The sequence below is a fragment of the Pseudorca crassidens genome, chromosome 6 (genome assembly GCF_039906515.1).
Source record: "Pseudorca crassidens isolate mPseCra1 chromosome 6, mPseCra1.hap1, whole genome shotgun sequence".
Taxonomy (NCBI): Eukaryota; Metazoa; Chordata; class Mammalia; order Artiodactyla; family Delphinidae; genus Pseudorca; species Pseudorca crassidens.
The window spans coordinates 44,390,487-44,415,411 of NC_090301.1; the positions used below are offsets into that span (position 1 = coordinate 44,390,487).

Consider the following 24,925-nt stretch of genomic DNA (forward strand, 5'->3'; position numbering starts at 1 on the left):
AGAGTACTGGAACAAAGTAATTCAAGTTGCAAGAAAAACAATGCCAGACAGGAATGATTTTATGTTCAGAATAGATCACAGTGTATAAGAAAATAACTCCTGCCCTATCATATGCAATCAGGATGACTACTTTTTCTTAACCTTTAGGTCTTAAGTTTTCTTTTTTCCTCTTTTGGGTCAACAACACATCCTAGGGAAAATATGAACTATTTAATCTTCTGTCAGTTTGAAAACAAGACTCCAGAGCAGATGGCCTGACTTCTAATACTAGCTCTGCACTTACAAGCTGTGTAATCTGCAAATCACCCAAACTCTATGGTCCAGTTGTCTCATCTGCAAAATGAGGACAGTAACTACCTCATGCGATTGTTGTGAGGATTAATTAATCTGCAACAGTGCCTGGCACATAGTAAGTGCCACTTTATTATTAATTATGGTTATTATTGTCACATAAATGAAATTTTTGATAAACCTAAGTTCTACCTTAAAAATTCTTACTAATGTCCTGATAATTATAAATTTACATATCTGGAAATCATGAATTACACATCTGCCACTAGACCATAACTGTGACTTCCCTACCTCATACCAAGAGCTTCACACCATGCAAGGCGCAGATACATGTGCCAGCCCTGTCCAACCTTGCATTTATAAAGTCCTTGTTCAGTAAAATCTTAGCGCCTAGCCGGGAAGAAAAACAGATTGGGATAAATCTATTCAAATGGTAACAAGTTCACATACAAATAAAAACAAAAGACTGAAGGAGGTACAAGAGGTACAAGGAGGTACATACTATGCTGAAGTACATACTTTACCTCCAGAGTAAGCAAAGTCATACTTTTCTCTCAGTGGTGTCCAAATTGCAGCCTAAGGCAAAATTTTTTTTTTCTTTTAACGTAGCATAGTGTTTAGAACTAAATGTTATGTAGTCGAATCTGTGCTCGGTCTCCACTAGATCAGTCACTAGCCGTGTGACCTTATAGTATTCTTACCTACAAATCTGGGAGAATTGCTTGAGCGCACCATCTGGGGAATGAGAGCCTTTGTGCTTATATTTACTCGAAGAGTGACGCCTTCTAGGGGAATACCAGCTGACCCTGGCGACGGGACGCGGGCTCCGTGTTGATGACATCACTTCCGGGGCGACAGGTTCGGGCTTCCTTGCACCTAGGAAAGGGCGGTCGATCGGCTTTGCTGCGGAAAGTAGACGAGTACTAGTTACTGTCGTTCACGAGGAAGGTGGGTGAAACAGCTCAGCCCTCTCTCCACTGATGCTTTCGCGCGCCTGGAAAAGCGGTTCCAGTCAGAGTCCCTCGCCTTAGAGCAGAGACCAGCGCTGGCCAAGTGCCCAGGGTTCGCTTGGGATCCTTCCTGGCCCGAACGAGGAGGGCTTCGCACAAGCCTCCTTGGCTGGATTTAGTGACTATAAGTCTAATTTCTCGTGGCGCGTCTGTTGGGGCTGCATGCTCTGCAGGGGTCCTCTGTGAATAGGTCGCTTATCTCTAATCCCTGGATGCCCTCTGCTCCTGTGGAACAATAAAAGTTCCAATATTCGCTCTTTTATTTTTTTCCATTTTGTCCATTAGTGTGATAGGGAAAGAGCCTACTTAAATATCTAGAAGGTTCTAGAACAGGTGATTTGGGAGGCATGAGACTAGATATTTGGCAGTGTGAAAAAACCAGGGTGCTTTAATGATGGACTGCTGTTATTGGGGGCAAAGAGGATTTGGGGAGATCCCTATTATGATAAATCTGTGGCAAAAATGGAGATTTAATTCAAACAACTGTAATTAATGGATAAAATAGGTATTAGGTTACGGTTGTTTTAGTTGAGATGCTCTTTTAAAATGAGCTTTATGAGGGCTTCCCTGGTGGCGCAGTGGTTGAGACTCCGCCTGCCGATGCAGGGGACACGGGTTCGTGCCCTGGTCCGGGAAGATCCCACATGCCGCGGAGCGGCTAGGCCCGTGAGCCATGGCCGCGCAGGCAAAAAGATGAGCTTTATGAGAACACTTGTTTCTAAACTTAGACGACTAAATCTTACTTTGTGTTTTATGTGAACTATTGTTTTCCGACCAAATGATTAAATTTTTCTTTTGAAAGGTGTTTCTAGGAAATGGAATGCATTGATTTTCATCAGTTCCATTTTGCCCTTACTGATTTTTTTTAAACCACATTTTGTCTTAATTTTAGCTATAAAAAATGAATAGCACTTTTCCAAGGACTATCCATGCAGCTGTTGTACTGTAACATTAGCTGTTTTATAAAGAATAATCAATAGTTTGGTAAGAACAGCATGCAAGTAATAGTAATAATAAAAATTTTATATCTGTTTTCCCTCTTAAAGAGCATTATATTCATTCATACTGTTATTTATATTAACAGATTTCTACAGACTAAAATTTTTTGCTAACCTTTACAAACCTTTCCTAAATTTTTATAAAACTATATATTGAAAAATAAACCAAGTTTTTGGAATTTTGCTTTACTGAATGGGCTAGTGGCTAATGTCAGTTCCAAATAATAGTTTGTTTCTTTAATTCTTTTCCAGGAATTATCTATACAGTAAATATGCTAATATTGAATAAGACAGCAGGAGTTTTTTCTAAACCATCAAAAAGGAATATGTATGAATTTCTAAGAAGTTTTAATTTTCATCCTGGAAAACTATTTCTTCATAAACTAGTTTTGGGAATTGAAACCAGTTGTGATGATACAGCAGCTGCTGTGGTGGATGAAACCGGAAATGTTTTGGGAGAAGCAATACATTCCCAAACCGAAGTTCATTTAAAGTGAGTAGACATTATCTCGGTAGTTTCCACTTTTTTTTGGAAAAATAAAATGAAATAATTTTTTTTTTGTATTTATTACATACAAAAGTTAAATTTTAAGAACTAATTTCTTCTTTCATGCAAAAGTTTCTAATAACTGCCGTAGAAAAACCTTAAACCCCTCAACCTGGCTTTTAAGGAGCTCCACAATAAGGTCCCAACCTTAGCTAATCCTGTTGCCAAAAAGAAACTAAACTCCAATATTTATCCATGATTTCCCCTCATGCCTTTTTCTCTTTTGTCCACCTGTTATGTTTCATGGTCTCAACTGAAGTCCTAGGAAAGTATGACCTGACTTCTAGCCTGTGTTAATCACTGCAAAAGAAAATCCTATTCACATTTACACATATAATTCATATTGGTACTTAAATAACAATATACTGTTGTATTAAAGCACAGAATGGTGCCAGGTGTATAAACTCAGATTTTTCCAGAGGGCCACCGGGCAGGTTACATAAATAGGTAGGCTGGGTATAATGTGGAAAATATCTATAGGTCACTACTCAGCTCCAGCCAGTTGTTGCCATGCAAGAATGTAGGCCTTATGTTATTTGATTATCAGAATTTTCAAGAGAAAATGGAAATCCAGAATGTTACGGTAATATCTCCCAGATTTTAAAAATTAGTAGGTAATTCAGATTTATTAAAATACCATACAGTTCAGATATGCTGTCAAGCCATTAATTTACAACATCTGAATAGTGAAAAAGTTTGGTGTTTTGAGATCACAAACCTGTGTGTGAATCATGAATTAGTGATTGGTATTGGTTCTGACTTGGGAAGTTCCTGATCCTCTCTGATTCTGTTTTCACATCCATAAAATGGGAAAGATAATGTCTATCTTATAGGATTGTGGGGTGCATAATAGAAATAATACAGAATATTAGAAATAGTATACGTGAAGAGGCAGAGTAGGCCTCTGATGGTTACGTATTATACGAAAGGGACTGTGTTAGGTCTTAATAAGGCACAGTGAAATACTAACAAGTCCTTGCCTTTAAGAAGCTTAACCTAATCTTTGAGACATGTTATGTAGACCTACAAGGAAAGTTAGCAGTGCAAGGCAGCATAAAGTGAGTATCAAAGAAGTAGTGCAGACAATAACTTATTACCATGCCTCAGTTTTACAGTTCTTTCATTATTTTGGGGTGTATTGGACATTTGAACATGTAAATGTTAGCTGCACAGAAAGGCCTACCCTAACCACTTAATCTAAATTAGGTACTCCCACCCTGTTTATTCTATATACCATATCCTGCATATTTTCCTCATAATTCTTTTCATAATTTTTATGTTTGTTTACTTATGTACAGTCTTTCCCCCAATAGACTCTCAGCTCCATGGTGACAGGGGCTGCGTCTGTATTAACCACTACACTATGCCTAGTGCCCAGCATAGCACATGACATGTTGCAGGGGTCAGTGGCCTTGAGAGATAGTTAGGCCTTCAATGAAAGAGGATGGAAAGAATATTGTAGGCTGAGAGAGCATCACTGGCAAAGGCAAAGAGGTGAGAAGGTACTGGGCAAACACTTAGTTTAGCTAGCGCGTGAGTCACTTGAGAGGAATATATAAGCAAATAAACTATTTGGTACCATCTCCTCAGCGCATCTCATTATTTATTGAATACCTACAATTGCAAGGCAGCATCTGAGGCACTGTGGGTACATATATATGATCCTTTCCTCTGAGCAGCTTACCATATAAAGTGGTTTACATTCTGGTTCAGCCACTGACTAGTTTTTTTTGGTTTTTTTTTTGCGGTACGCGGGCCTCTCACTGTTGTGGCCTCTGCTGTTGCGGAGCACAGGCTTCGGACATGCAGGCTCAGCGGCCATGGCTCACGGGCCCAGCCACTCCGCGGCATGTGGGATCTTCCCGGACCGGGGCACGAACCCGTGTCCCCTGCATCAGTAGGCGGACTCTCAACCACTGCGCCACCAGAGAAGCCCAGCCACTGACTAGTTTTGAGACCTTGCACCATTTTCTATGTCTTAGTGTCCTTATCTGTGAAATGGGGATAATAATGACAACCAGCTTATAATATTGTTGTGAAGGTTAAATGTGAATTCTTTTAAAGCATTTAGTGCAGTCTTGACAAAATAGCAAGGGCTCAAAAAAACCTACCTATTACTAGTAACAATAGTACTTCTCTTACTACTATAAAGTGAAGAAGGCAGATAGGTAAATAGGTCATTGTAAAACAGCATGGCAAGTGCAATAATAGAGGATTGCTTGGAAGAGGAGTTCTTTCTTTCGAGCCAGAGACCTGAAGGACAATCTTGACTTCTCCCTCACCACTCTGTACCCAAATCAGTCACCTAGTCATAGTAAATCTACCTCCCAAATGTTTCTTGAAACTTTTCCTCCCACTTTCCACTTAGTTCAAGCCCTTATTGTCTCTTGCCTGGACTCTTGGCTCCAGTCTTGAGGCTAAATGGTTTCACTGCCTCTTTATTAGCTTTGTTCTTTAATCATCCACTTTCCATACTGTCTACAAATTATTATTTGATTATTAATTAATGATTTTATTAATCATAATTAATTCTTTGAGAATAAAGCCATGGTCTTATTCATCTCTTCTGTCTCTGATGCTTAGCATAATCCTTAGAAGATAATACATAGAAGAGGCACAGAAAGGAAGGGGAGTAGGCAAGTGGGAGGAGGAAGAAATGAGTAGGAGGGAGAGGATTTGGATTTAAAGTCTCCCAAATTCCAAGAAAGTAAAAGCTTTTGAGTAGGTGAGTGATGAGGTCAGCACTGTGCTTTTTTTCTGGCAACACCATACAGAACAATTCCAAGGATCAGAGAATGTATCTAGGGAAGTACAGTTAGAAGGCTTTGAATAGACTGAGTTAATGAGAGCTTTTCGAACTTGGTGGCAGTGGGACAGTGCTGACCTTATCAATGGTGATAAACTTAATTAAAAGTGGAAAGTAAGGGAAAGAAAGGAGATAAAGATAAGCCTGGAAACCCAAGTGATTAGGAGGTTATTGATGCCATTAACAGAATTGAGGAATATAGGAGAAAAAGTCTCTTTGAAGAATTAAGGAAAATGGTATTATATTATGGATGTGTTGAAATAAGATCATTTCTTTTAAATATTGCCCTCATTGACTGACACAGTACATATTTTAACTATTAAATATTCATTGAATGCCGTGTATATAGATCTTACAACATCAATATTTGAAGGGGTTTTTTTTGAGATTAGAGGTATATCTTGCAGACTCTCTATATTTTTGCTCTGCCTCTCTGATCAGTCACATGCTGGCTAATTTTTTGCTAACAACTTTGCCTTCTAATTCTTTATTCTTGACATTTGGAGTGGTCATCCACTGCTTGTCCTATATGGACCAAAAATCAAAATTACCAATCCAATTAAAGACTGGATTCCCAAACTTTATTTCAGGATTTCAAGCTGTCTGCTGTCCTACCATGAGCTCAAGTGCAGTGTGTTTAAAAATAAACTCGTCTTCTTCACAAAACTGTCTTCATGTTTCTCTCTGTTAGTATTTCTTTTCTTCCAGTCAGATAGATTAATTTTCCTAAAATCCAGTTTTATCCTGTCCTTTCCTTATTCAAGACTCGTTCCTTAGAATGCTTCTCAGAATTATTTTGGTGATTTCATTTATCAAGAAACAAATCCATAGGAGTTTGTTGTATACAGTTTTGAAAAGTTAGAGACATTAAATAACATCCTTAATCACTGCATGGTGAGTTCTTATAATGTACTGTACATTATAAGGCACACATAATTTGAAAATACTTGACTTACTAATGTGTTTAGCTATATAATGGTTAATTTGAAAACATGCCTTCAGCCATAATATATACTTTTTCTTTCTCTATTTTTATAATCTTAAAATTATAAAAAGCTGTTTTTTTTATATCTTTCAGAACAGGTGGGATTATTCCTCCAGTAGCTCAACAGCTTCATAGAGAAAATATTCAACGCATAGTGCAAGAAGCTCTCTCTGCCAGTAAAGTCTCTCCAAGTGAACTCTCAGCAATTGCAACTACCATAAAACCAGGACTTGCTTTAAGCCTGGGTGTAGGCTTATCATTTAGCTTACAACTGGTAGACCAGTTAAAAAAGCCCTTCATTCCCATTCATCATATGGAGGCTCATGCACTTACTATTAGGTTGACAAATAAAGTAGAATTTCCTTTTTTAGTTCTTTTGATTTCAGGAGGTCATTGTCTTTTGGCATTAGTTAGAGGAGTTTCAGATTTTCTGCTTCTTGGAAAGTCTTTGGATATAGCGCCAGGTGACATGCTTGACAAGGTAATTAAGAATTAATATCTCTATTCTTTTTTGTTAAGGTATCTATTTCAGCTAAATAGTAATAGATACACTACTGCTATTCATCTAAATATTTCTGAATAATATATTAGACTAAAAAAACTTATGTGCAGTAGTAAACAAAAAAAGAGTAGTACATAATTTTATAAAAGATCCCTTCTTACCCATTCTGAATAAAATGATATGAGGTTTACATCAGTATATAAAGGCTCAAATAGTTTGTATATACACTTTTTTTAATCAAATAACATAATATATGAAAGAAAGTGCTTTGTGAAGTGTAATGTACCTTTAAAAAGTGAAATAAGAGGATATATAAAGATAACACAAGGACATTAAAGATGCACAAAGTTCTATTATTAAATGTTACAATTGCTGACACCACTGACAAGCAGATTTCTTTTCCTTTGTTTTAGAATCTTAAAGCCTACTGCCTTATAAAAAAAACCTGTTGCCAACAGCTGAAATGATTGGAAGAAATAGGACAGGTTCTTATTTTTGAAGTTCATCATTAAGCAGTCATTGTCATTTTCAAACCTATTTTCCATCCCCAGTAGAAGAGCAAAAGTAGATAGGAAGGCAGTGATTGGCCACTATTGATCAGGTTGTCAGAAACAGCAAGATTGTCTGTCTTGACTGACCACCAGTTCTGGTCCATGTTTGTAAAAGTATTGCATGTCTTATTCACCCAGGGTAAAATTCATTTCCTTTGCACCCTGGTTTCAAAATGTACAGTTTCATGACATTACAAAAATTTTTGTTTGTTTTTGATAGGTAGCAAGAAGACTTTCTTTAATAAAACATCCAGAGTGCTCCACCATGAGTGGTGGGAAGGCTATAGAACATTTGGCCAAACAGGGAAATAAACTGCATTTTGATTTCAAACCTCCCATGCAACATGCTAAAAATTGTGACTTTTCTTTTTCTGGACTTCATCACATTATTGATAAGATGATAATGCAAAAGGAAAAAGAAGAAGGTATATTTCTAATTAGTAAAGTTGGACAAATAAGTAATACTGGATTGTACCTAAAAATACCTGCTCATTCCTGCAGGTATTGAGAAGGGGCAAATCCTGTCTTCAGCTGCAGATATTGCTGCTGCAGTACAGCACACAGTAGCCTGCCACATTGCAAAAAGAACACATCGTGCTATTCTATTTTGCAAGCAGAGAGACTTGTTATGTCAAAGTAATGCAGTACTGGTAAGTTTTGTAATTTTAGAATAGTAGTAATCCTTTACAGTATGTTACTTTTCTTCCCAGAGATTAATTGACCCTAAGCATAGGATGAAAAGATCTTTATGCCATATGCTATCGCAGACAGTATGAAATCACGTAGAATAAAAACTAACAGCCATTGGGATTTCCCTGGTGGTGCAGTGGTTAAGAATCCGCCTGCTAACACAGGGGACATGAGTTCGAGCCCTGGTCTGGGAAGATCCCACATGCCGCGAAGCAACTAAGCCCATGCACCACGACTACTGAGCCTGTGCTCTAGATCCAGTGAGCCACAACTACTGAGCCCACGCGCCTGGAGCCCGTGCTTCGCAACAAGAGAAGCCACCGCAATGAGGAGACCTCTCGCCGCAACTAAAGAAAGCCCACGTGCAGCAACGAAGACCCAATGCAGCCAAAAATAAATAAATAAATAATTCAAAACAAAACAAAACTTTTAACAACCATTCCCTGTACAGGCCTGGCAGCTTTATAGGACATCTGTACAGCCTGTGCGGCAAAAAAGTTCAAGGCTGCATCTTATTGAATTTAAAAGAGGGTTTACAGTATGAAACAAAATGCAGTATAACTGCTGTCATTATTGAAGGAAAAATAGGCTGTTTCCTTCAGATTTATGTTCCTTTGATGAAATCCCTTTAAATGTGCTTAAAAGCCTTGATAAATTGCCTGTGTATCTTAAACTTCATTTTTGGAAAATTGTAAAGCGAGAAAAATATTTAAATGGTAGGTTCACAAAATGGAATATTACACAAATATCAAAGGTAATAGTTTAAGAATTATGTAGTAAAATGAAAAAAATGCTTATAAGTGAAAACTGCAGGGTCTAAAATACTGTACTATGATTGTAATGAGAAAAGGGTTAGAAGAAAATACAAAAATGAAAGTGATCATATGGTAATATTGAAATTGTTGGTGACTTTTGTTTCCTTTGCAAATGTCTATTATATAGATATATCACTTGCTCATTACCCACCTACCAAAATGTGATATTGTCTTATTGTATAATGCTGGTAATTTCCCCGGGTTTAGCTCACAGCTTAGCTCATATTCATGTGTGATATTGTTAATTTTGGTTTTCTCAACTTTTTCAGGTTGTATCTGGAGGCGTTGCAAGTAACTTACATATCCGAAAAGCTCTGGAAATCGTGACAGATGCAACACAATGCACTTTGTTGTGTCCTCCTCCCAGACTGTGCACTGACAATGGCGTTATGATTGCGTGGTAGGCCATGGATGTTTGTGCTTCACTCATAATTATGTAAATATTAATTGCCATTTCATCATGCTAAATTTTCTTCCTTTAAATCTTGGGCTAGTTATTTTATTTTTATTGATTCTTATTTAGGAATGGTGTTGAAAGATTGCGTGCTGGCTTGGGCATTTTACACAGCACAGAAGGCATCCGCTATGAGCCAAAGTACGTGGTACCATTCATAATCTTTATGCAAGTTGCATTGTAAAAGTCAAAGCCTGGATTTTGCTTTTATATTTGAGGTTTTCATTGACACTCTGGTGGTACTTGAAGAAAGAGTACATTAATTTTTTTCATTTAACCTAAGCGTTAGATACCTTATAAGAAATATTTTTGTTATAGCTTAAATTATATAAATGTTGACAAAGCATAGGTTAGAAACAGGCAGTGGGTAAGGATGATGAATTCCCTCATTGGGGACCAGAATGGAAACCATGTCCATGACCTGGACTTTTGCAGTGTTAGGACCATCTCAGCATCAGCTGCCGTGCTGGAAACTTAAGGAAAATGTGCAAGAAGCATTCAGCTGGGAGACTGGGTCGTGAGTATACTTCTCCACAGGCAGCTGAGAAATGGCCAAAAGATAGCTGTTTTCTGCAAGCCTTATTTCCTCTCCCAAATCAAAGTTCCTAGGAGTAGCACAGTTTTTCAGTTTGTTATCAAGTTCTGGTCTTAAGCTAATTCTGGAATAGTAAAAACAGTAAAGCATGATTATGTTTCATAATCTAACAATTCTATTTTCAACAGTGTTTCATCTGCTGTTTTAAACTTTTCAGCATTTTAGTACATAACTATACCTACGTGAACCATAGACTATTAAGGCTGATCATAAATGAACAGTTTAGTTAGTAGTGACTAAACTACTAGTAGAAAGAATCCCTTAAGTTGATGGCCTAGCCTCAGGTAGAATCTACCATCTGATCCAACACTGCCTTCTTGTGGGCAGTGTTGAGGCTGGAGATGATGGCTTTTTTTAGGTTGGGGTCCATTTGAAGCTTTGTATAGGGCAACATTGTACAAAAGCAGAAATCTGAGGCCAAAAGTATTTACTGAGGAAGAACAGAGAAAGAGGGTAGGATCTAAGACCTCTCCTGCCACCAGTGACAAAGGAAGGTAGAAAAGGAGCAAGCTAGCTTTTGAAACCTGGAGAATTTCTGAAGTTAGAATAAATGCAGGTCTGACTTTGTATGGTAAACTGTTTTTACCCTGTTAGCTTTGTAGAGCATTATAAGGCAACTTTTTGTTATTTTTTTCTGTTTCAAGTTTTTATTTATTTACAGTATTTGAGAGAGAACTCTTTCAAAAACATCTCAACCCCAAACTCATTGAATTGTATGCATTAAATATGTATAGCTTTTAACATGTCAATTATACCTCAAAGTGGTTTTAAAAAATTGTCCAATTTAGATTTCTAGCCTTCCTTCACCCATTATTCTGGTTTGAGGTCCTATTGTACTTTTATGGATTCAAGAACCACCATCACATATAGTCAGTTATTCACTAGATACATATATTGTTTGTCAGAATTCTAAGCAGATAGTTTGCAGAGCTAGTAACAGATCAGTAAACAAATAATGTAAAATAATTTGAAATAATGTGATTTGTCTGATTTTGATGCAGATGTCCTCTTGGAGCAGATATATCAAAAGAAGTTGGAGAAGCTGCCATAAAAGTACCACGATTAAAAATGAAGATTTGATTTTTGCTTTTCAAAAATATCCCTAAAGGTAGTAGTAAAGTTTTGATTTTTTTGTATATCAAATATATAATACTAATTGTTCATCAAGACTTTCTTTGTTATCCTTTTTATGTTTGATGGTTAACCTGCTCTTCTGAGAGACTATAATAATATGTTATAGTCTTATAAGGGAGTATAGGTTTTTTTTTATCAAAAACCAAATAAAACATCTTGTGGGAAAAAGAATATACTGATATTGGCAAGTAGAAAGAAAAACCTTGGAAAAAATATAGCAATTCTGCTAAATCCTGGCCCCATATTATACAGGCATAGATCTTTACCCCCCTTTTTCATATCAGGATATATTAGCCTGACTTTTCTAATGAGAGAGCAATTTTAGAAAGGTAGCCAGGTCAAAGTCATGTCAACTCAAGAATTCTAAGTCAAAACAAAAGAATATATGTTAGTAATTATAAAAATATATATATTATTCGGTATCTTCTCTGGAGCAAATGGGATTTCTATACATTTCTTAAAATGGGATTTTAAGAAATATGACATTTTAAGAAATATGACACCAGGGAAGCATGGGCTTCCCTGGTGGCGCAGTGGTTGAGAGTCCGCCTGCCGATGCAGGGGACACGGGTTCGTGCCCTGGTCCGGGAAGATCCCACATGCTGCGGAGCAGCTGGGCCCGTGAGCCATGGCCGCTGAGCCTGCGTGTCTGGAGCCTGTGCTCCGCAGTGGGAGGGGCCACAACAGTGAGAGGCCCGCGTACCTCAAAAAAAAAAAGAAAAGAAATATGACATGCAAGTAATCCCTCGAGTGTATATTGTACTTTTTAGTTGGCCACATATATTCACATTCATTATTTTAGAAAGTATATTTAATCAGTGAAAATATATGAGGTGAAAAGGGCTGTTTTATTTTTGGGTAATGTCCTTTGACTCTGACTTTTACTGCAGATATCATAACAGTTTATGACTTTTTTCCTGCCCAGATTAAAATAACTGAATGTACTGTCCTTTGAATATAAGGATGATACTACTAACTATTTAATGTCCTTTGAGAGATTTTGCTATGTTACATCATCCATACTGGATCAAATTGTTAATTTTCTAATCAGTGACTTGCTTTATTGAGAAACTAGAGGTTAAGGATAAAAATCGAGAATGAAAAGATTTCTTATTTTAATCCTTCCTTATGGTGACATTCCCTTTTGGGAAATTCCATAAGTAATTCTTTTTTCTAGAATTGTGATCGTAGGATATTGCTTTATGATCCTCCATTTTATCCTGGAAGTATAATTTATATGAGAGAACATATAGAAACAGCAACATTTATAAAGCTTACATTCTTTGATGTTGAGGTATAGGTATGATGTAATTGGTTTGTAACTATAATTTAGAAGAAACTATTAGTTTGTGAATTCACCTTTTACATTTGGATTTGTATTCTGTATCATGTGAATCTAAATTCACAGAAAGTGTATTTCCTTTGACTGTTACAATAAGAGTGCATATAAACTAATGAAGAAAATTGACCAAAATTTTTTCCCACCATCACAAATTTTATAAAATAGGAATATCGGGCTTCCCTGGTGGCGCAGTGGTTGAGAGTCTGCCTGCCAATGCAGGGGACACGGGTTCGAGCCCTGGTCTGGGAGGATCCCACATGCCGCGGAGCAACTGGGCCCATGAGCCACAACTACTGAGCCTGTGCATCTGGAGCCTGTGCTCCACAACAGGAGAGGCCGCGACAGTGAGAGGCCCGCGCACCGCGATGAAGAGTGGCCCCTGCTCGCCGCAAGCAGAGAAAGCCCTCGCACAGAAACGAAGACCCAATGCAGCCAAATAAATAAATAAAATAGGAATATCTATAATCTAAGTTCTTAAAATTTCAAAGTATCAAAACTATTCCAGATGCTACAAACACACGTCAAAATTAAGTTCATGATATAAATCAGGTAAACTACAGATAAAAAAAACAAGCAAATTCTGGAAGCATTCCATATATTTAGGTCTTTCAGTATTTAGCCAGAAGGAAGGAAGAGAAAGGGAGAAACATTGAACTCTATGTTGGTAAGCATGTGTGCCAGTTAGCTTATAGTACAGGTAAGAGGCAGGCAATTTGCTGAAACTCTCTATATATTGAGGCCTTTCTCATCTTATGTATAATTTTTAAAAATAAAAAGCAAGTGCAGGGTAATAAACATAATCTGTACTTTGGGGCTGTACTTAAGGAGAAATACTGTAAAGTTTTAAGCGTGGTAGGTTGGCCCGGCTAGGCCTAGATACTCAGGAAATGTCTGTTATTGAATGCAAAAAAACCCTGATCATCAACTTTGAAACCACCTGAAGCCAGTTTTAAAGCTCAAAGTTTGCTGTCTAAAGGCTTTTATCTTTTGAATGTCTAGAGAGGCTTAATGTTTCCAATGATATGAATTAACAGTGCTGAATAAATGACACAGGTTTGTATCATTTGAATTATTTATCCCTTTCTAGTATAAAATATGCCATTCTTCTCAGAATTCCACCAGGAAGTTGTGACTCAGAGCTATTAAGATAATTTTGAATCAGATTTGAAGATTAAAGAGGTCTCTTATTGTACAGTGGTTAAGAGCACAGGCTTTGGACTGTGGCACACAGAAAGCCCTGAGTACCTGTAGCTGCAGTCACCACCATCATTACTGTTACGTTAAGGCATGTTGGAGAAAATAACTGCTAATTAATGTATGTGTTCACTGCAGCCCAGGTAGACTATAGAGACAATTGAGCAAAGTGGACAGAGAAAAACGGTGGCTCTTTAAAGGACCCACTGAAACCTAGTTAGCTTTTATATCAAATCCATTTGCTGCTGTATGTGAGAAGCAGACATACATCAAAACTTGCACCTACTGGAAACAATACTGGTTGGGCAAAGACATCACATGATTCTAAGCCACAAAGAATGTCATCTATTCCAGCTGCAAACCAAAGATACTCTGTACATATGGAGAATGGTCAACAGTGGTGGCCACACTTTTTAGCCATACTTTTGTGCTTGATGGGAAATGATTTCAGATTTTTCTTTAGTAAAATGTTTTTAAAAGCATACATTTCAGATTTTAGAAGACTCGTGTACCTGTAGTATTTATCATTAAATATCTTAAGGTAGTACAGTGAGTGTTAACATGTAGGCTACTTTGAATCAGGTCTTTTTAGCCCAGCATACCAATTTAAAAATGTTTCTTATTTTAAAATGTTTCTAACACTTGATATATACACTAATTGTGCCACTTGTGTGAGTTGCTATATCGTAATAGTTTTTTTTTTTTTCTTTATTTTTCTTTTCTTCGCTGTATGCGGGCCTCTCATTGTTGTGGCCTCTCCCGTTGTGGAGCACAGGCTCCGGATGCGCAGGCTCAGCCGCCATGGCTCACGGGCCCAGCCGCTCCGCGGCATGTGGGATCCTCCCAAACCAGGGCACGAAGCCAGGTCCCCTGCATCGGCAGGAGGACTCCCAACCACTGCGCCACCATGGAAGCCCCTATATCTTAATAGTTTTAAGTGCAGGCATTCTATTAGAGAAACTTCTACTTATTTTTTGAAACCATATTTCTGACCTGATGTTAAATTCCAGTAGACATGCTAAGGAAAATTTGTTAAGTATCAATATCAAGAACTTCCATTCAAAAAGGTTACTCAGTTATGTATATTTTACCACAATTAAAAATAAAAAATTTTAAAAGATTGCTCAGGAATCCTTTTACACTAAAATGTTTTTAATTAGCCTTCTGCAGGCTCCGGATTAGCTTTCTGTACATGTTTCCCAAGTTGGCTCAAAAGCACTATTCTTGGTCTTGATACAGTTGTGATATCTGATGAAATTGCAGATGAAAAGGAAAAAATACTGTGAGAAACAGTGGTCTTTTTTGTTTTGAAGAGTCCCATGAAGTTAGTTACAGGAGGTATAAAAGTCAAAGAATCTCTTGGTTGAATTTTGGGTTTTAATTTTCTTCGGTGCTCTTTTCCTAAAAATTAGAGAGCCACAATTAAGTGCCTCTTTCTTAAGCCTAAGAACCCTAGGTATAGTCTCATTGCTTTTAGTTCTATATATTTCTGTTTTCTTCACTAAAACATACTAAGAGAACAGATCAGTAGCTTCCAGACTTTGAGATGATGCCAGAGTGCAAAAATCTGTGGGGATCAACATACAGTTGCCAACTTTTTATTAGGCCAAGTTGGCACTAGTGAAAGAACAAATGCCAGCTACTTTAAACATCGTTTTGTAAAAGATGGGATATTTTAATGTCAATAGAAAGTGTAAAAGGCATTATCTCAAAATGGAGGACTTTACTTGAATGAAATTAACTTTATAAGAAATTTGATTGTCCTTATTTTTTCTTATGTTACCACAAACCTGTGAAAACTTTATCAGACCGTTACTGGTATACATATTGTTATTCACAAACCAATATTAAAGTGAAGAAATAATGGAACTGACTTTATTCTTTTATGTAAATTACTCTTACACTAAAGAAGGTATACAAAAACCAGATGTTCTTCTACCCATGATATTCAGAAATAATAGCCTCCCACACATACTTAGCTTCCCTCATATCTCCCTGAATAAATGAAGTTCTTTCCTCTCCTTTTCTTTTCTTTCTTTCTTTTTTTTTTTTTTTTTTGCTGTACGCGGGCCTCTCACTGTTGTGGCCTCTCCCGTCGCGGAGCACAGGCTCCAGACGCACAGGCTCCAGACGCGCAGGCTCTGCGGCCATGGCTCACGGGCCCAGCCGCTCCGCAGCATGTGGGATCCTCCTGAACCAGGGCACGAAGCCGTGTCCCCTGCATCGGCAGGTGGACTCTCAACCACTGCGCCACCAGGGAAGCTCCCTCTCCTTTTCTTATTCTCTCTCTTTCCATTTGTGACTCCAGCAAAGTGATCTTGATTTCAGAAGGTTCTATTTTTGCTTTTGACAGTAAGGTAATATACCAAGTAAGACTGATTTTGGTCCTATATTATGCACGCATGAACAAGCACTAAGCATATACATAAAACCAGTAAGTAATTTATTTTCCCCATTACGTGTCTGATAGGAATTGATGAGTAACATTATAAGATCTAGACTCTGATCTCGCAGGCCTAGGCCACTCAGCCATCATCTGCCAACTTTGTATAAAACTACATAGTATCAGTGGAAACAGTGTGGTCTCTGCCCTAAGAACTTATAATATACACAAGTTGTACATGAAACAGAATAATAGCAAGATCGTAATTAAAGTCATTTACATGTGGGGAAAAAGCAGAGAGGGATTTCTGTCAAGTGATATTAGTAGGGAAGTCTTAAAGGGAATGATTAACATGGGCTTGTAAATGGGAAGATATTTTAGGTATATAGAATTAAAAAAGCATAAGTTTACAGGTAAACATGATTTTTGGTAGTCCCTACATTTTGAATTCTTAGAAATGAACAATTATAAAGTGTCAGGGCTAGAAAGTATAAAAGAAAAATCAATTACCTTTTTTAAAGACAGGAATTATGGATGGTCCTCCATTTTTCTCCAGACTGAAAGGAAAACATTTTTATCACAAAAACTAGATATATATAAAGACTTAGTACACCCAGGTACCATGTTCAGTGCCTAATGGTCTAATTTATACATTACCTGTACTAACTATGCATGTTACCTGTAGGTGTTTTATATTCTGTCACTCGTTGACTCGCTTATCACCCAAAACATTTGGAAGAGTAATTCTGCTTGAAGTGATCAAGGAAAGCTCCATGGAAGAAGAGACACTTCAGTTAGACTCTGAAGAAAATAGGTCTTTAAATGGATGAGGTGGGGGGCAGGTATTCCAGATAGAGGGAATAGGATATGAAAAGTTACAATACTATAAAACAGCATGGCAAGTTCAAAGGGCACTAAGTAGTCTGGTGTGATTGGAATTAAAGGTATCTGGAGACATGATGGGAGATAAGCTTGGAGGATAAAGATTAGGTCATTTTATGTATTAATAAGAGAAAATTTAAACTTTATTTTCAAAGCAATGTAATACCTATGAAATGTTTCAAGCCAAAGAATAACAAGGTATACCTAAGTTAATATGATGTGTGTGGCTTTAAAAGAAGTATTATTTTAATCATCATCCTGTACATGTAACATATAAATATGGTATTACACAATTTCCCTGGTAATAAAATGTAAGTCTTGATTAAAGTTAAAATATTAAAACTGCTTATCACAGATGTGTTCCTGGTTAATTTGATGAGGAACATTTGCTGTTGTCAACTTTAATGAGGCACAGGCCCCAATCTATTCAATAGGCCAGCTTCATGGCTATAGGGTTACGTGAAACTAGCTACTCTTAGGCTCAGAGTACTTTCATGGAGGGTCAGTTAACAGTAAAATTATGGCTCTCTACATACTTCAAAATTTATACATCCAAAGACTTCTAATCTGCCATTCTTGGGGCTGAATAGGGGTGTGGGAATAGAGAAGTGGAATATACTCCAAAACAATGATGTTGTGATCCCAACCAAAATCAATCTACTTTATGTTTCCAGTAGTGGAATCAAGGAATATTTTGTGGAACTTAATCTTTTAGTGCATTTCCCATAGTTTCATTTACATCAAATTCCTTTACAGGATTTTTATGAAAGTTAAAGGGAATAGTGTATGTAAATGCTCTAAGGAGAGTGCATAGAATTATTATTAGTTATGGGAGTAATTGTTATTTGCTTACCAGTTCCACCTCACTTGGTAGCCATTCCTATAAGTTTACTGACCACTTGTTACTGCTTATAATCCTGAAAGTTGAGTGTTCACAACTCCAGAGGGTGCCATTCACCTTACAGTCATTGTAGATTTGAATGGTTACTACAACCATTTTCCAGGGGATGGCAGTAAAGTGTACTGAGGAAGGGGCATCTTTCTCTAATTCCCAAAAAGTTGCCGTATGGGCTAGCTGTGGGAGTGACTGTAAAATAATACTTCCATTATTTAAACTAATTTTTTGAATTGGTAAATATTACTTTTAACATTGTCAATTAAAGCAATTGTAATTTAGTTTTCCCTGGCTTATTATATAAAATGAGATAATCAGTTTGGGGTTTTCAGTTTTTCAAAGAATTCAAATTAAAGTGACTCTGAAGATATACTCATTTTTCTCTATACTTAAAATTGACTTATAGAACCATGATATGCTGTTGGGTCCTATTCTCTTCTATTATCGTAGAGTTAATAATATATCTTGAGTAGTTCTGTTTCCTATATGTAAATAGCACTATTTGCAGAGATTTGTAATTCAGCTACAATTACAGAAGAGAAAATATGTCCATTGTAAGGAGAGTCTCCTCTCTTTTTTCAGAAACTTAAGTTCATGATAGAACTATAACACTGAGGCAAAATCATCTGAATAAATGCCTGGCAAACTTTGCCATAACTTGAACCACAGGGTCTGATTTAGCCCTGTTTCTGCCCTGGGAATTTGGCCTAGCTTTGGATCAAGTCTAAGAGTCCCATTTGATGCCAAGGTCATAGTGGCATTCCTGGTTGCCTCAGAGCTCTCAAATGTACCCCAGTCTACAAAAAAATGGCTTCCTGGATCAGACTTGGAGGCAACCAGTCTTCCAGAAACTTTTCTGAAAGGCGGATGAATAATCCTGGCCAGACAGGATCCCCAAGATCAGGTTGTATTCTTGTCTGCACTTACAGTTCTGTTGCTAACTCGGAATTAAAACAGGCTTTGGCAATGGACATTTAGAATGAAGTTTATCCTTTGTTTTACAATGCATAGATTCATAACAAGGACAGTTCCCCGTGTTTGATCTTCCTTAAACTTCCTTAAAAATGCCTCTCAGTAATTTTACTACTGCAACTTCAAATATAGAAACAATACCTTAAGGAAGGAAGTCCCACTCTTTGTTGCATTTGAAATTCCTTTAAAAATGCTGGGTTTATACTTGCATCTCTGCTGATATTCTTTGTTATACGAAGGAACTGATTAGGCTTATTCCTGCATTCCTTTAATAAGATTCGGAAAGCATTTGCATTGTAAGTTAAGTAGCCAAGAGCACTGGAGCAAGCCATGCGAACCTAAATGAAGAGGAAACAATTTCTCCTTAACCATTGAGCTTTGTTCTTAAAATATCTAACCCAGTGCTCTCATTAAATATTTCATAGGAAAGTCTCTGTAGCTATGTATAGCAAATATGTATGTCAACTGATGGCACTCTATAGATAGAAGCATAGCAGCAATATTTTTAGGGAAGGCTGTCAATTGCCATTGATTTCTAGTAGTTGTTCTCAGTCCTGACTGCATTTTTAGAATCACCAGGAGTTTAAAAAGAAAAAGCCCACCAACTAAATACAGACTCTCTCAGTAGAATCTGACATTGTGTATTGTTTTTAAAGAGCCACAGGTGATTCTAATGGGCAGCCCGAGTAAGAACCTTTGAGTTTGAACTAAGACAGTAGGTCTCAGTCTTCATTGTGCATTGGAACCACCTGGATAACTATGAAAATCATGTCTGTATTCCACCCCCTAGAAACTGATTTAATTACTTTGGGGTGCATTGAACTGAACATTGGGACTTTTCAAAACTGCACAGGTGATTGTAATATAGGAAACCAAGTTAGAGAGTATAGCATAAAAGTAAGTTAAAAATAAGCCGTACAGGGAGGCAACTCAATTTTCCACAGCAAAACCAAAGAAACAAGCACAAGTATCAGGCCATGGGACTCCAGAAAAAGTAATTATTTCTTTGAAGGAAATACCCTCTGCATTTGACTCTGAAGTAATTAGGTTGTTCATATAATTAATAAAAGTATATTCCTGGGAAGTTCTTAGGAGAATCTGTTCATGGTGGCATAAGAAATGTCAAAGAAAGGAACATAAACCAGGCCCATGCAGGGTATCAGAAGGTTGACATAGTGGTCTTTACACTGGCATCTGACTGCTGTATATGCCCAAAAATCTTCCACACCTTGAACAGTGGTTCTGGACCAGCAGCCTCAGCTTCTGGGAACTTGTTAAAAATGCAAATTCTAGGGCCTACACCAGATGTATTAGATCAGAAACTTTGTGAATGGAGCCCAGCAGTCTATGGTCTAACAAGTCCTCCAGGTGATTCTGTTGTACCCTAAAGTTGGAGAAATACTGCCTTAGATCCTGTGGGAAAAGCAAAGGAAACACTACTATGTGTAGTAGTGTTTTAGAGGCAAAACACTACTGTGGCCAGCCTGGTCTTCAGGTACCCTCACTCTAACCCTGTTTGGCAGGTAAGGAAAATTTTCCAATGGATTCCACTTTCATTCACTACAAATAATCATAGAAATGACAACGATTTTAATTATAAAATATTTTATAAATAATTATAAATTTCTGTATTATCCATGTACTTATTTGTAGACTGAATCTTAAAGATTGAAGTTAAAATGAATTTGCACATTTTGTGGAAACCACAATTGTGAATGGCAAATGTAGTACTAGAAAAATAACCAAATTTTGAGTTAGTAATATGAACTTTTTTTTTTTTTTTTAGGTATTTCTTTATTTTTTTTTAATTTTTTTTTTTGTGGTACGCGGGCCTCTCACTGCTGTGGCCTCTCCCATTGCGGAGCTCAGGCTCCGGATGCGCAGGCTCAGCGGCCATGGCTCACGGGCCCAGCCGCTCCGCGGCATGTGGGATCTTCCCGGACCGGGGCACGAACCCATGTCCCCTGCATCAGCAGGCAGACTCTCACCACTGCGCCACCAGGGAAGCCCAATATGAACTATTATATGAGACTCAACCTGTGGAGAAATTAGCCTGCAGAAGTGAGAGAGAGGCAAATTATATTTTAGAATACTCTATTTTCAAATTAATTATTATTATTATTTTTTTACCTCTTCTTGCCTTGAGTACAAATGATAGCAGAGCCGTTGGATTGTCCCTAATGTGGTAAATGCTTCTGGAATACCACCTCTAGAATGAGCCAGGGTAGCTATTAAATTCCCTATAAATTAAACAACAAGAAAAAAAATGCCTGTGTTATTTAATTGGTATAAACTGATATACTGTGCTTTCATTCACTTGCATATATTAAAGTATTAAAAAAGGTTTGAGGGACTTCCCCGGCGGTCCAGTGGTTAAGACTTCACCTTCCAATGCACGGGGTGCGGGTTAGATCCCTGGTCGGGGAGCTAAGATCCCACATGCCTTGCGGCCAAAAAACCAAAACATAAAACAGAAGCAATACTGTAACAAATTCAATAAAGACTTTAAAAATGGTCCACATCAAAAAAATCTTTAAAGAGGTTTAAGTCTCAAGACATCTCTATTAATGAAGACCTGCTGAGAAAAAGCATGTGTGTTAAATATAGAATAAACTTTCCCCAAAATTATGGTTTGGTTTTCTGTCACAAATAGTAAAAGTTAAATAGGTTTATTTAAGAGTGGGGAATTTTGAAAAATCAGAGGTTTTCTTCCTCTTGGCTTCAGAATATATTTTGTTTTGAGCTTTTATGGTTTGTTTGTTTTAATGACTATGAACATAATGTTTGAACTACTGTAAGAAAATTTAATGTCCTTTTTGCAATTCAGATGGCTTTGAGTTCAGGGCTTAATGGTATTTTAAAACCAAGTAATGTACTACTTATTGAAGTTTATGATCACTGAAGTTCTTGCCATAAAAAGAAATGTTTTGAGATTGAAGTAATAAACTGATCTAGTAATTAAAGAAATGTGCAGCTACGAACTTAAGATTGTTTCATTCGAATTCGTGTTTTATTTTTAGAGCTTCCGTGTGATATTCTTTCACAGTATTGTTGCTGTGTTGGAATAGGTGTAACACAAATTTTAAGACATAAATGTATTTTTACATTTGTGGATGGATACTTTATTGAGGTATTAACTGAGTTTTTGTTCTCCTTGTATTTTTTTCCAGCCTCCATTATAAGCCAGGAAGCCCTTTGTATTTATTGCCTCAGGATGAGGAGGGCTGGGTTGTATGGCCTAGAGCAAAAATTGTCTAAAGATAACCTTTCTTTCAGGCTTATATTTTCAAAAGCCTGAGTTTATAGAAGGCATTATGCCAGGGGGAAGGGACAGAGGAGTCTTTAAAGATAGGGAGTAAGAAATGGGGAACCAATGGGGAAGGGCAGAGAATCTAAGACTAAAACAGAGATAGCAGGAGCTTTTAGTGAAGAATGGCTAAGTGGTGTACATAGGAAAACTGGACACTTGGCAACAGACATCTCAGTCTCTGCAAAATTTTATGCTTTTGGAACATCTGGAAACCATATCAACTTGGACTTGAGCATGTCATTTATTTTACATTATACCTGAGGCCTGAATATCTGGCTTTGCTTGAGATACCCCAGACATGCATATGGCTCTGGAGATGCATATGACTCCAGTGGTGGAGTGCAGAGAAAGCCCAATAATTTTTGAGATTGTTTCTACCAGCCTGGGAAAATTAATATTTGAAAGCTAGAATAATATGGCATTTCTTGCACAGAAGAGTTTGTAAAATTGAAACCCACTACAATTGTTTTTCAGAGTCATAGAATTACTACGACATTGAATTAAGAATGTTATTTAGATAAAAATATATTTAATAACTTCTTTTAAACATGTATTTTTCCTAGTTTTCATCAGAAAGTTTTTGTTTGCTTGAATTTACCTTCCATGCCAAGTAAATACACTCCATAAAAATGTAATTTTATGGCAGCAAGTGGAGATTCCTTCACTGTGTTCAGTAATCCATTTCAGTTAAAAAAACAAATACTTTATTTTTTGGTAGTTGTCACTCCATATGGCTGTCGTTTTGATACTGTTTTATGTTGTACTGAGCATGATAGATCAAGAGAACTAATGTATTGATCATCTGGAGAGTTAGGTCTAGATAGACATAGTCACACAATTAGCACTAACTATGTCAAGAACTCTGTTGGACCATTTTGCTTTGCTGTATTGGATAGCAACGTAGAGAACTCTTAAATATTAGACAAATATGCACAATTAGTCAAAAGGAAACCAGACAGAGGTTATCAGTATAAATCTGCCAGTATTATTATAAAGCAGTGTACAAATTTTGTTGTTGGTAGCTCATAGTTGAATTCTCATCTTACATTCTGGAAAAAGTAATTAGGGGTTCAAAAAAGTAATTAGGAAATCAGAAAGGTTCTATTTGGGGTGCACAGTAGTCTTTCATTGTTCCATGTAGCCTTAACTCTGGAGTTCCGTGTAGACTTATATGAGTTCATTCTTCAAACTGTGTGACAGAATATCAGGCTTATTATTTTATTATTGCTCAGATTACCAAAAAATTTTTTTGTAAACAGTTTTAGGTGGATATGATTAGCTTCTAGTTATTTCTTACCTGTCAAGGCAATAGTAGTGGAATGAACTGAATACAGACTATCAACTAAAATAGTAACACCTCTTGCAGTCAAAGTAATGTGGTCCACATCTATAATGACTTTAGCTAATATAATAATCTAAAAACAAAAAAGAGGCATAGAATCATTAAACATTTTCTACTCAGCTTCTGTAATTAACCTTTTATTTCTGAGGGGATACTTCTCGGAAAAGTAAGAGGGGTAATTTGGTATGATTCAATGAGAAGCGAGCTGTGTGGGGAGGACCTAGAGTACATATCCCTATCTGATCACTGCAGTGACCATCGTAGGCTGTATTATTCTTTCTACGACGTTTGCAACTTTTGCATTGTTGAAGTATGGGTTCATAGAAAATACTTCTAAAGGTCATAGGATAGAAAAAGAAGAATAAGACCAAGAAGAATCCAGATACATAAGGTTGTCTACATGGTTGAAGAATTAGGTGATCAGCTAAAGATCTGCAGTTAGAAAACTTGTCTTGGACACTACCATGTTTCTCTACCTATTTCCTTGTAAAATAGGGTTGATGAAAATAATACTATATTTCTATCAATCTGATAGGGTTGTTATAAGCATCAGATGAGATATAAAGACAAAAGTGCCTTGTGACTTGTAAAATTCTATATAAATGAAGAAATCCTCATAGATAATGGAGTTTTTATGAAGTGAGGAAGGGACTGGTGTCAAAAATACTGTGAATTTTACAAAAGCAGTAAACGTTTTTCCAGATCCAAAGTTTATTCTAATTTTTCAGTTTTCACTAAAAAGACATATTGATTTGAAGTTTTAACCTTCAATTTTATACCTGAAAAGCTGCCATTGCCTTCTCAGTTTCAAATGTTGATTCAAGAAAAGGTTCAAAAGTTGATATGGTTATTATTCCACTTTCCAATATTAAGTATTGTTGAAAGCGACTATTGAAGGCAAAAAGGGTTAACGCATAGCCTGCTCTTAAACAAATATCCTAGAAATAGGAGAAACATGCATTATCTTTAACTTACTTCATTTGTCATGTTACTCAAGGGTAATACGTTTTGAATTCTTGCATATTAAGATACATTTCATTCGTATCTCTGGGAGTAAAATATGACATTATTGGGGAAAACAGATAATAGAGTTACCCCAGAATGTTACTGAACAGATAAAACAGAGAATTAGGTTGTGGTATCAAGGAGAAGAAAAGAGAAAAATTTTAATTTTTAAATGGAATGTTAGATTACTGATTATGCAAATGAATACCTAAATGGTAATAG

The 24,925-nt window shown here is 36.8% G+C and overlaps 2 protein-coding genes across 5 annotated transcripts in view; one reads left to right on the forward strand and one right to left on the reverse strand.

The window, feature by feature from the left end:
• Positions 1-13,783, forward strand: OSGEPL1 (O-sialoglycoprotein endopeptidase like 1). Of its 4 annotated transcripts, none has more exons than XM_067741221.1 (9): positions 22-1,239; positions 2,552-2,792; positions 6,731-7,118; positions 7,911-8,115; positions 8,192-8,340; positions 9,465-9,595; positions 9,719-9,790; positions 11,246-11,352; positions 12,886-13,783. In XM_067741221.1, exons 2-8 carry the CDS (start codon positions 2,572-2,574, stop codon positions 11,322-11,324), a joined length of 1,245 nt encoding a protein of 414 aa, XP_067597322.1. In that variant the 5' UTR covers positions 22-1,239; positions 2,552-2,571; the 3' UTR covers positions 11,325-11,352; positions 12,886-13,783. The 4 variants fall into 4 exon arrangements, 3 of the variants coding, with proteins under 3 accessions (XP_067597324.1, XP_067597322.1, XP_067597323.1); XM_067741222.1 differs by having other exon boundaries at positions 25-1,239; positions 8,088-8,115; XM_067741223.1 differs by lacking the exon at positions 2,552-2,792 and having other exon boundaries at positions 1-1,239.
• Positions 13,784-14,932: 1,149 nt separating this feature from the next.
• ANKAR (ankyrin and armadillo repeat containing) overlaps positions 14,933-24,925 on the reverse strand; it is an 88,331-nt gene continuing 78,338 nt past the window's right edge. The window contains exons 19-24 of the mRNA XM_067741227.1: positions 24,478-24,636; positions 23,654-23,771; positions 21,177-21,286; positions 19,188-19,384; positions 16,808-16,854; positions 14,933-15,315 (exon numbers count right to left, since the gene is read on the reverse strand). Of these exons, the coding sequence (XP_067597328.1) occupies positions 15,071-15,315; positions 16,808-16,854; positions 19,188-19,384; positions 21,177-21,286; positions 23,654-23,771; positions 24,478-24,636 (876 nt within the window). The 3' untranslated portion in view covers positions 14,933-15,070. The remainder of the gene's footprint in view (positions 15,316-16,807; positions 16,855-19,187; positions 19,385-21,176; positions 21,287-23,653; positions 23,772-24,477; positions 24,637-24,925) is intronic.

Bases quoted from the DNA above. Each gene is read 5' to 3' on its own strand.
- OSGEPL1 (XM_067741221.1), top strand. From the start codon at position 2,572: ATGCTAATATTGAATAAGACAGCAGGAGTTTTTTCTAAACCATCAAAA. The intron at 8,116-8,191 runs GTATATTTCTAA...TCATTCCTGCAG, and splicing joins GCAAAAGGAAAAAGAAGAAG to GTATTGAGAAGGGGCAAATC. The intron at 9,596-9,718 runs GTAGGCCATGGA...ATTCTTATTTAG, and splicing joins AATGGCGTTATGATTGCGTG to GAATGGTGTTGAAAGATTGC.